The 12706-nt window shown below is 38.1% G+C and overlaps 1 protein-coding gene across 1 annotated transcript in view; it reads right to left on the minus strand.

Annotated features, from left to right (window-relative positions):
• Positions 1-12706, minus strand: part of LOC104461213 (sodium-dependent noradrenaline transporter-like) — a 63454-nt gene that overhangs the window by 5597 nt on the left and 45151 nt on the right. The window contains exons 10-12 of the mRNA XM_010072716.1: positions 11386-11514; positions 9211-9310; positions 2027-2127 (exon numbers count right to left, since the gene is read on the minus strand). Of these exons, the coding sequence (XP_010071018.1) occupies positions 2027-2127; positions 9211-9310; positions 11386-11514 (330 nt within the window). The remainder of the gene's footprint in view (positions 1-2026; positions 2128-9210; positions 9311-11385; positions 11515-12706) is intronic.

Consider the following 12706-nt stretch of genomic DNA (forward strand, 5'->3'; position numbering starts at 1 on the left):
TACACCACACTATTTTCCTCCTGTTAAATCCATAGGGGTTGTATAACATGCAGGGTTCCTTGATTTGGTTCTCTGAGGCTATACATTCTACTCTGTATGGGAATTTAAAATTATTTTGAGCCTAGGGTTTCAAAGGCTATAAAAGGAGAGTAATGGTGTGCGTTAAAGGAAGCCAATACTGTGAAAACCAGTTAGAAAAGTACTAGTTCCATTTTGAGATTTTTCTTGGGATGGTGTACATAGCTTCAGACAGTATGGAGAAAAAGCTTCAAGGAGTTATTTCCTAATACCAGGTACCTGACCAACCCCAATTTACCTTTGTCTTGCAATAATTCTTGTATATTAAATAAACTATATCTGATATTTTTATTTGTATTTACTGTGCTTATGGTCTCAGTCTCTTCTGGTGAGGCAGTTTGTATGCTTGATGCAGGTGGTATAAAAATGCTGTTTCTTAGATCAAGTGACCAGATTTCTAGAATTTGTAGTTTTAAATTACGTAGGCTAATGGTGGACTACCTTTTTTTCATCCGAGTGACCATCTCTGTAGCTTTCAATTATAAATTAGTAAGTTAAAACATTTTGGTCAATTTCATGTAATATGCTTTATTTTGTTAATGTATTGAATAATTAACCCAAAGGATAGGCTGTAAGAAGGTAAATTACATTTACTTTTCCACTATAAATCAAGATTGTAATGTCTATTTACCTTTTAGAAAACTGAGAAAATGTATAGCTGTAACAAAACTGCCCAATGTCCCCTACCCAGTGTGATATCATTCCCATGGGTTTTAAAATATATTGGTACCCAATAATTAAGTTGATATGTTCCAAGTTTAGCACTACCAGCTGGAAAAAAAACTTGTGCATTGTGATAGCTGAAAGATCCATTACGTACAGATTCATTCTGTCCCTGATGTCTATAGGCTTTGGTAGAAGGTATTGGGGCCATTTCATCAAGAAATCTTAAGCCGCCTGGAGGTTAGACTGACAATCACTTCAGCTTTCTCCAGCTAGCTTGCTAGAACTCTGCTCTTTGTAAAATTTAAATTTTCAAGTCTCCTAGTGTATAAAACCCAAGGATGCTCGGTGCAGCATTTTGCCATTCTACTTGAGTCAGCCTGTTTGCAGTGCTGCAAGATATAGTTCCATACAAGCTTCTCTATAGAATAGTGTTTAAAAGGATAATTAATACAAGCTTGATAGGTGCTTAGTGATGGAATGGGGCCAGAAGCTTTTCTATAAAAGAAAAAAGTAGACCTGAAGGCTGTCATAAAAGCCTACCCTTTGTATCTTTGGAATACCAGTTCTGCTTTAAGAATGCACAGCTTCAATGCAATTAGTCTCCTGAAATCATAGCGAGGTCAAACTTCCATATTATTCATCCTGACCTTTTGATGTACAAATATGCATAGGAAAAGATCCCAATATAAAACTGCAGTTTAGTTCTGAATATAACCTTTACACAAAGCAAACAAATTCACACTCTGGGATTTTTCTCCCCAAATGTAATGAAGCACTTGTTTATCACATCAGGCAGCTTACAAGGTATATTTAATAATCTCTTCTGTGTTTCACATAGCTAATAACTGGCTATAGTTGCATATTAGTTTTTGTAAGGTGTCATTCCACAATTTAGGGATCTTGGTATCCTACGATGAAAAATAAATTCTTGCTAACACAATCTCTTATCCCTGCTTAGTTTATTTTCCCCAACAGAATGATTTATGTTTAATATGCATAGATGCCTAGGTGTTCAGTGTTCCCTAAGAAAAGATGCTTTCTTTAAATCCTGCTGAGGCCACAGCCACAATTAGCTTCTCTTTCACAACTGTAATGTATTATACAAAATATAACCAATGCCACTGAGGAGAAAAAAGAATTAAATTGAAGTGTCTTCTGTTCATCCTAACAACATCAGGCATAGCAATGAGTATCTTGCTCTTGGTACCTATTGTATGTTCTAGGAAGCAACATACTATCATTTTTTCCATTTTTCCATAATGAAATAATTATCAACACTTACCAATAAAAAAGCAGGGCTAACGAATTTCCAGCACAATCTCCAGTAGAGGCCTGGCTTGAAGCCCATCATTTGTTGGATATCTTCACTGAATCTGTCCACACCTAGAAGAGACGTGAACATTAGACTGGCATAAATCTAAACAGATGAGATGCTGGCATACCCAAAACCACCTGCTTTGTCAGAAAGCAGAAAATAATGACTTCCAAATCATAAGACATATAACAATATTGATCTTCTCTCAATGACTGGATGTGTCTTTGACATTACCGTATCTAGTACTTAAATGCCCGTGAGCACTTAAGGTCTGTTGCAAATAGAAGACTACCATTGAAAAGTTGCATTTCACAAATATCTAGGATTTAGATGTGAATGGGACACACTTTTTAAAATAGTTGTGGACTATTGTAGCGCAATTACTCAATACTATTATGAGTACGCTGAAGGAGAACCCAGACCCTTACAATATTTGAGTATAAGACTGTGGATATTAGCATGTAAGAAGTAATGTACAAGATTTCTCTTCTCAGAAAAACTATATAACAGTACTCCATTCAAAATCACTCAAATGTTAGCTACCAGCAGTGGGGTTCACTGCAGTGCAGAGAAACGGAAGCACCAGAACAAAGTGTTTAACAAGTGACATAATGGCCAGAGGAGAGAAGAGCTGCAGATACCCAGGTCTCAGTCTGTAATATTCCTTGAATCCATCTAGTCTGAGATTTTGTATGTGTGTTGATACGTGTGTGTATTTATTACTTAATGTCAGTTGAAGTATTAATAGCTATAAACATAGTGTAAATAGTTGCAGCAGAAAGCTCTTCCCACAGCCAATGCAGAAAGGAAGGTGGGCTGACCTTGTTGACTCCTCTTCAGAAACACTATATAGGTAGGGACTTCAAAATCAGAATAGGTCATGCTGTGCAGGCCAATGTGAAAACAAAAAAATCTGCTGTCCTGAGTTCCTCAGGACATACCAAATTCTGTAGTAGTGAATAAGGAAGAAATGGCATTTCAGTCAGTGCATTTTAATTCCTTATGGGATTTGTAGGAAGCACTGCAGAAGTATAAGGTGCTTTCTGTGAGTGGCACTAGCCTGATCTGGATAAACATTTTGAGTAGTCTGCAATGGTATCAAGCTGTCTGTATGTGAGAAATGTTTTTTTTTGTTGTGGTGTGTGTTTGTTTGTTTTAACTCTAATAATATTAATTCATGTTAACTCGCATGCTTTGGACTTTCTGGAAAATGTAGTCTTCAGTGGGATATTTTCTATCTTCGGTATTTATGGGAACACTTTTTTGCATAAAGTAATTTACTATAATTTACTGTGTAAAGCAACCATGCATTTTATGGGGACTGTAAAACATCTACTTGAATAATAGCTTCTTCCCTTTTTTTTTCTTTTTTTTTCTTTTTTTTTTTTTTTCTTTTTTAATTGATTCTGTTCTGGTTGGATTTACCAGTATGGGGTTTCTTGCAAAAGCTTAGTCTAAGTGCATGCGGTTTTCCACACTATGTTTTAGAATGGAATGATTATCACTGATATAAAAATGGGAAAAAAAGTGTTTTCTCAGTTTTCTTTGAAAAGAAAACAATCTCTGACTTTACACCTTAGAGGCCCTGGCGCCCAGACAAGTAGTTCTCTCTAGTGCAGTCTGTCATGTCAGACTACCAGTTTGTAATTTACTGTACTTGATGTGTTCAGGAAGTTTACTCTTAATCCTGAACCCTATTAGGTAAACAGCAGAAATGCAGCTTTTTGCCATGAATATTTGTTAGAGAGGATGTATAGTTTACCATAATAATTGTTTCTCTTTGTGTGGATCAGTTCAGTAGGGTTTATTTAATGTATTTAATGTCAATAATTAGGACAACTTGAGTATAGTCCTTTACATGCAGGCAGGATATAACATATTTACAAGGTCTGGACATTTGATGTGTAAACTTCTCTTCTTTCCACACCCCCCCTCCCCCACCAATATTACGTACAGGTGAAGCAATGTAGCCAAAAGGATCTGCAAATACTCTTTAAATTTAATCTAATTCTATTTGCAGTGCCTTCTGTGAACTTTAAAGCAACTGAATTTCAACTGCTGTGAATACTGGGTGAAATTTATCATTGTGCAGAAGGTCAAAGACAAGGACTAAATATCTCCAAAATTTTATTCATAGGTTTCCAGACAGACATACCCATAGCTCAGATAGTGCTTTGTGCTCAATTTCTACTGAAAATGGGAGAGAAGTAGGCCATGCTCTCAAACTGCTTTTTCAGCAGCATGTTTTTTCAATCCTGTATGTCTTCAAATAACCATTCTAAGAATCAACCTGCGAAGTAGAACATAGCTATAGCTACAGATGACAGTTCTTGTAGGGCTTGTTTTTTTCCAGTTCTTGAAAGTGTTTACCCAATTTTTTTGTGATAAACTGAAACTGTGGGTGCCTTGTTTAGTTACAGGAACTGGTGTACTGCAAACAAAACTCCACATTACTTGCTGGAGACCTGGTGTTGAATATGGAAATAATCTCCTCACTTTTTCAGTGAAAAACAAGAGATGCTTACAATTTATGATCAGGTTCTGCTTAAATACACTGAATCCAAAGAGAATTTCAGTGTAATTTCTGAACTAATAAACACTGCAGCTGCCTGAGAATGTCTCCACTGTAGTGGTCTATTAAATGGCACAGAACATTTGGTCTGTTCTCTACGTACATAAGTTGTCAAGGGAATTAAATCAATATGCAGAAAAGAACAGATTAGGAAGAAAGTGAAAAGTAGATTTGGATATAAATGCAAGTTACCCTTCTCACATTGGCACAACCTTCTTTCATCTCAGTGATGCAGCGATCAGAGTTCAGAAAGAATGAAAGCTTATATGTTAGCGGTACCTCCTGCACCCGCCGCCTGCTAGACCTTTGTAAGTCATTTTGCTGTGTAGGCTCAGCCAGTGGCTCCAGAATCACTCAATTGCACAGAAGCCCTTGAGCAGGTCCTGGCCCTGAGGTGAAACTGCTCAGTGGCCATAGCTGAAATAATTTGTGAGCGTGTTTCCAAAAAGTAGTGTCATAGCTTCAACAGTCATTTGGATCCCTACAAGCAATCTTTGTATGAGTTGTAGTCCCCTCCTGTCTTGTTCAGCTCTGTGCTCTATAGTATTCCTTTATATGCTTAGACTTTTTTTTTTTATTTGGAAAATAAAAACTAGTAATAATGCCTTTAATGCCATACTTGTGAATTAAATGAATCCAATAAATCAAAATAACTACACTGAAACAATATAGGAATGAGAAAAGCATATTGAATCAATTTTGAAGTTATTTTGCACTTAATTCCCTTTCCCTGTGAATGTTACTTCACTGTTTTTTCTCCCATATTGAGTTTTGCTTGTGTGGATGTGTGTAACAGTGTATGAGCTCACACAGTTTATATGCACATGAAGAGTTGTAGTGAAACTGCTTCATTGATCCATCCTATATTTTGGCCTTTGAATTACAGTAAATCATAGAACCATCAAATTATTCCTGTTGGAGGAGTTCTTTGGAGGTCCTTAGTTCAGCCTCTTGCTCAGATCAAGGTCAGCACAATTCAGAACAGCTTTGTCTGGTTGGGTCTTGAAAAACCCCAAGAACAGAGTCAGCAAGCACTTTTGGGGCAAACTGTTCCAATGTGTAATTATCCTTATATAGAAAAAATATTTTCATCCTCTCAACTTGATCATGGTCTTCTGTTTTCCCATTTTGCATCTCAGTGAGACCCCTGACTCTTTCTTGATAACTTCCTTATGGGTGTAGGAAGGCCACTGTCAGATCCTCCCTAAGCCTCTTCCAGGCTAAATAAGCTCAGTTCTCTAAGAGTGTCTTCACAGGGCGTGAGCTCCAGCTCCTGAATGTCTTGGTGGCCCACCACTGAACTCTCTCCAGTTTAACACCACCTTCTTTTATTGAGGGTTAAAACCAGGGCACAGTATTTCAGCTGCAATCCAACAAGTACCAAGTAAAGAAGAGTAATCACTGCCCTTAATCTCTTGTTATGCTTCTGTTACAGCTCAGGATGGTATCGGCCTTCCTATGCTGGCAGTTCACTCTTCTGGCTCGTTAGGCCTGCTGCCCGCATCCTAAGCAGCTCATCTCTGAGTGCAAGTAGCACATCCAGAAGACTCATTCTGGCTTGCCCACCCAGCATCTGTGCTAAAGTTACTCCTGATACCTTCATCTGTAAGAACCAGGGTCTGGTCTGGACACTTCTTTAAGTTGCCTAAAGAAGGCATTTTCCACTTCCTGACCCCGATGAGCTGCTTTGTAACATTCCCCACCCTTGCAGGTCTCTGCTCTGATGCAGAAGCACTCAATTCACTATATTTGAGTTGCTCTTCTGCACATAAAGGTGACATCTGCACCCTGCTTTTGTCCTAACAAGAATGTATCTATCAAACGCAGAACCCCAGTTATACCGGCCCCCGTCCAGAAGATGAGGAAATACATTGTTTTTTCATGCAGTTCAGGGATCGTTGGCATTGGGAACATGAGAAAGAAGAGATAAAAAGAATATAAAAGCCATTTTGTGGTGTTCATTTGCAAATCCTACAAAGCACAGAATAAGGTATCTGTTGATTAGCCCCGTAGTGAAGTAATAAGAACCGTTCCTTTTTGTTCTTGAGTCTCCTTTCTAACTCTGGAGCAATACTGTTATTTGTTGGTGGTGACCCAGATCTGGTGGCAATAGTGGAGTAAGCTATACCAGTGCCATTCCCGAGGAAGGGCAGCTGTGCTTAGTGTAAAAGCAGGCAGAATGGTAGGAAACATTTCCGCACGATGGCAGTGCAGTAAGCTCTCCAAGTGGGTTTGCCGCATTTGTATTTCCATTCTGTGGAAACATGTGCATTCATGGTTTGTCCCTCATGCCAGGCACACATCCATACATAAGCATCTGTGAGCAAAGGTGACTACCAGCATTCAGTACTTGGTTAATTTCTTTCCCTTTTGCAAAATCAAACAGTTGGCCTTAGATTTTTTTTTTTCTTCAAATAAAGGCACCTTTTAGTCTGTAATTTCAGTCTAAAGGACCTTTTTTTGAAATTATTTAAGTAAATGAAAGCAATAAGATTACAGGTGAGGATGAAGCTCATTGCTAGCTCATACTGAGCTTATTCTAATAGTTCAGGGACATATTCACATTAAAATCTGAGTAGAGATCTTCCTGCAAGTAAAACCAAAGAGCAGTCTTGTGTCAGTGAGTGAGGTGTCTGGCTTTTCTTAGAATATTCATCAGAGGGATGATATCAGGGTTACATAAGAGGAAAAATGGTAACAAGCTAGCAGTCATAACTAAAATACATCTGTACAGTAAAACAAACTAGCTCTCCCTTCTCTTATCCAGGTGGCCTTTGCAAGAAGAAACTTCACAGTAACTGGTCATAGGTATAATTTGAACTAAATTTCTACCTTTTTAGTCTGTGCCAAAATGTCACTGTTTGCCTTCAGGCAGGCTTAATATTTGGCTGGGTCATTAAGGCAACTGGGGTCTATCATAAAAAAGAAGTAGACAAGACCATGCCAGATTTAATCAGTTTAAATAGCTCCTGGGGCTGTAATAAGTTCTTTATAAAGCAACAGGTCATGCTGTGTCAGTAAAAACATCTCTCAGCTGCTTAAGACAAATGATTAGATATTTTCTTGGTTATGGGGAGGCAGGAGGGAGAAAGGAGAGGATGATGAAGGACAGAAGGTGCAACGAATAAAATTTTACTAACCCTGGCTTAGTCTGTGAACCACATACAAAGACTAGCTATTGTAAAGTGCAGTAAATCCTGTTTTAATAGCAGCAGATAATAACTTGCCCTTACTAACTGAAGAATATTTTTATGCCTGTGCTTCTAAGCTAATCTGTGATCACTCTTCTGCATTCAGCTCATTTACAGGAATTAAAGACAGTTGTCTGTGAAATCTACTGCCTCCACTATTTTGAGAGACAGCAGCATATGAGCTGCTAGCTCCATGCTGATGTTGGGTGACAGAATTGGTACATTAAAGCTGAAGACTATTTCTTAAGTAGATTGAACAGCTTTCCGCATGAAGGGCACTTCACAAGACTGTGGAGTTCCTGGAAGCAAAGGACGGAGTTCTGGAAGACTCTGTCCTGCTGTGTTGTCAAAGTCAGTGTTGTGTCAGAAAGCACAACTTCAGTTTTTCACAGTTGAGGTTATCCAAGTGCATTCATATGGGTTCAGGGCAGCAAATGTGGCTGTTTGCCATCACTGTGGTCATTTATACAGTGGGAAAGAAAAAATGTTTTTCTTCTTTCTTATGAAACTTGTGTATCAAGTGTCTTGCTTTTTATTTATATTACTTTGGGGAGGAGAAAAATATTAGACCAAATAAGGCCAGGGAAGTTATTTAATAAGCTGGGCAAATTTTCTGAGACCTGACTTAAATTGTGAGCCATACTTTTTTCAGTGTGCTGTAGCACATCACTGCACTGTGGTTAGCACACGGTAATTCCAGCCTAGTGGCAGAGACCAACTGAATACTCCTAAAGCCTGCTATATTGGGGGTAAAGCAAATTACTGGCCCCTTTTTGTGGCATAAATTAGTATGAAATACTAGAAATAGTATTATTTCTGGTATCTAGGATGTTGGGTACTCTGTACCATGCTATGAAATAATATAAATTTTAAACCACTAGTTTAACCACAATTAAGTAGAATATTATCTCAAAAGCGACTAATGTAGGAATTATTATAACTCTCTAAAGACAAACAGCCTTTATTTGTATTGGATGGGTGGATCTTGAGATTGGCCCTGGGGAAGTCATGGAAAGGATGAACAGGGGATTCTGTATTCAGGCTAGTCTACTTGCTGTGAAACTACCAGGTATAAACCAGCTACTGCGAGTCACCAGCTGTGTTAACAGCTGCAAAATACTGGCAAAAGTAGCAACATTTCCATCCCATGGCAGTCTCCTCCACAAGGCAGTTTTCTTTGGCTTTGTGCAGGGTTTCAAAGCTTGGCCTACTGAATGTCCACATTCCTGTCACTATTCGTAAATCACATGAATATCACTGTATGAAACCTGGCTTGTCATGGTTTTGTGTGTAAAAGACTACGCAATTTCCCCTTGAAACAGTGTGAAAGCCGCCACGAGCACTTGGAATTTTAGAAGAGATTTTGCAGGTGCAGAATGAGCGCTTACCATAAAACCAGGAAACTCCAATGGCCTCCATTAGAACAGCAAACAGTATTGAAGTCCCAGCTGCAAACGTGTCCAGAAGCGTGAGTACATAAATTCCACCCTAGCATTGGGGAGTAAAAAGATGCAACAAAAGGAAGTTACAAAGAGAATCACCTCGGTAGTTTAGAATCTAGTTAACAGAAATCTGCTTTACTTGAAACATTATCTTAACCTGAGGATTTTAATACGGAGCTGATGCTCCAGACACTGGTCCATATACAAAATAGTGGAATCAGACTTGTAACTCTTTTCAAGAGGCTTTCTTTCACCTGTGTCCTCACAGAACTGGGTGACAGAAGCCTCAGCTGAGCGTGATTAATGAGTACTCTTGGCACTTGGTGTTTTCAGTGGAAGCTGAAGGCACTGGCTGCTGGGGGAATGCTCAGCAGCTTGTCGGACAGGGCCTATCTACAGCAGCTAATGAAGATCTTCCTAAATTGTTGGCAGGAATGGAGGGCTACAAGAGTTTCCATAAGCTGCTATCACTCAGTTTGTTTCTGAGGCAAAATATTCTGTAGCCAGTGAATCTGCAGTCTTAGACTGATGTCGTCTTTGCCCAGAGTGCTTGCATCTCTCCTTTACAATGTTCCTGCAAAGGGAGCAGTTGTGTTTTAAGTCTTTGTTACCAGCCCAGCATGGAAGCAGGTTTGCCCTCTTTGGTTTCTTTGCTGTGGTGTTAGCAGGCCTTTGCTCACTGGAGAGAGCAAGCCAGATCATCTCCCCTCACAACAGTACATTCTTGTTCTTCAGTGGTTCCATGACTGGGAAATATAAATGCATTTACAAAAGTCTTGTTTCACTTTTTTTTTTAGCTGCAATTTGACTACTTTTTTCCTCAATTTACAATGTGGTATGAATTTGTGTAAATTACTGCTCATTTTATTTAGTTTGGGCTAATGAGGAATGGAAGACCATTGTATGTTTACTTGTTTCAAAATAAACCTGAATAAAGTAGTTCAGGACATTCTTTGTCATATGTAAAGAACTGAAATTTTTGCAGTTGCAGCAGATTATTGTTACAATCTTATTTTACAACCAAATTTAATCTGACTATGCCTGTTCAGAAGAGAAGGAACAAAGGAATTATTTTCCATGTTTTTACCAATGGTATAAATAGCACTTGTACTATTTAGATCTCTAGGTGATTTTAATCTCTGCAATAAATTGGTTTTCTTTTTTCTTATAAAAAGATGGTTTTCTGAAACAGCTGTGCATATTTACAAAAAGAGAGAGAACAGTACTTACGCCTTGTCTAGGTTTTTAATTCTGTGGGGACTTGTCCGGAAACTGAATGAACTTTGGTTGTTGTGTTAGAAAGAAAATGTTGCTCATGGAATGACATTTGAGTTTGACCTCTTGTTTTTGCTCTACACCTGCTCTAAATGAATGCCTTTGCTATCAAACTTAGTAAAGTGAATGACAAATACGGTTTTGTAAGAAAAATATTTTGAAAACACAGCCTTAAAATTTCAGAGGACAAAATCAAACAGTTTAATTTAATGTGATGGTATCACAAGGGTTTTTCTTTGTATTTTGTACACATCACAAACTTTTTTCAGTTATGTGAACCAATACATTTGGACAAGTCTGGGCAGTTTTGTGGATTCCAGCTGCTGGGGTGAATTTGTGTCTAAGCAAGTGCCATTGTTTAAAAGCTAGAGCTAGGTTGTTAGCTTGAACTGCTTTAGCTCACTTGAAGGCAGTGGAATTGCACCCATTGGCACCTGTTCATGTTCTTAACCACCAAGTTTCTTCTGATCTTGTACTTCAGGAAATTCTATTCCAGTTGAAACTTTGAATAAGGAAGGAGCATGTTTAATTCTTTAAGTAACAATGGAGATAGCATGGTATTAAAAGGATAGGTAGTTTAAATGAGATATCTATTTTTAGTGTCTCAAATGTTTTCCAGTTTGAGGAAACTAGAGTAAAAATATTGGGGTATTCTTTTAGTGTAAAAAGAGCTCTGCTATTTATAAACTTATGCCGTTTCAATAACCTTAGTACTAGATCTGGAAACCACCTTAAGAATTAAAATTTATAACAGAAATAATCACCTGAGCCTATTCATATTTCTATTTGATTAGGTTAACTGCATTTTTAAGGTAGCTTGTTGACAGAAACTTTAGTTGCACTTACATTGGTGATGCATAAAAGGGCAAGTAGGAAAGTGCCAAAAGAAACACCAAAGGTGAAGAGCTTTCTATGCTGCTTCAGAATTTGGAAATCATCTGCCAAGCCGGTGATGACAGCCTCCATTCCACCCATCTGAGGAAGGGAAGGTGAAAGCTCTGGTTAAACACTACTGACTTAAATACAGATTGAAGAATGTAAAGGAGCTTACATAATTAATTCCCAACCATTGTATGATTTCTGACATTTTGGCTGTAAATCACTGGTGTTCTGATGTATAGTGTATTTTTTTTGTGGTGGAGAACTTAGGGAACTGAACATCCAAGTGCTATGTTGTTGGCTCGATAACCATATCTTCTGCGGACACTTTGCGGACTCACTGGGATAGTAAGTAGACAGTACTTTGAGAAAAAGAACATACATTTTAATATACTTTGTGGAAAAAGCTGGTAGCTTAAGTAACCAAATTCCTTGAATTTCTAATATAAAGACAAGCACCTAGGGGAAATGTGCTGAACAAAGATTCAGATTAGCCATTGATTAACCAAGTCCAGTTTGACAAAAATCTTTACAGACCTGGAAGAATCACTACATAGGAAGCTTGATGTAATTTTTTTTTGTTGACAACATGAAAGAGTTTTACTCTGTTTTCTAGAAGTTACTGGTGAATGTTAGCAATTGTTTTGCAATATAGGAAAGGTACTTTCCAAGTTTTAATTGAAATTGCTAGGTTATGTATGCGGTTATGAATTTTAATTTCTTTCCACCAATGAAAGCATTCTGCCCCCCATCCACCAAGAAGCTGTGAAAATGAATTCCAATCTCCTGTCATAATGAAAACATTTATTTACTATTTTGGGAAGGCTGGATTTCATGCTTTTTCTGATCATGACAAGAACTGGAGTGCTTGGTGCAATGCAATTGTTGGTTAGCAGGTGCTACATAGCCTGTGCCTTTCCTATCAGAATTTGATGAAACCAACATCTCTGGTTGAAATCAGTAGCAGAGAATTATCCCTCTAGCATCTGAGTGATTCCTGTCTAGAGCCAAATTACTTGGGGATGTGGACTTTTTTTTTTTTTTAAAGGTAACTAATATTCACCAGTAAAATGTTCCAGAACCTAGTATAGGCTTGTATTTCCTAATGTCTGGGGCATCAGTGAGTGCCCTGCAGTTAAGATGGGTTGGTATTTGATGTTCTCAGAAGGTGTTACCGTGTTGGCACTTAAATAGTCTTGGAGAAGTTGAAAATGGAAAGAGACAGCTTGGATTATTTTGGCTAAGGACTACTTAATGTGTCATGATTTATTCCCCTTGTTAATTCCCT

This window comes from Pterocles gutturalis, unplaced genomic scaffold (genome assembly GCF_000699245.1).
Source record: "Pterocles gutturalis isolate BGI_N339 unplaced genomic scaffold, ASM69924v1 scaffold23892, whole genome shotgun sequence".
Lineage (NCBI taxonomy): Eukaryota > Metazoa > Chordata > Aves > Pterocliformes > Pteroclidae > Pterocles > Pterocles gutturalis.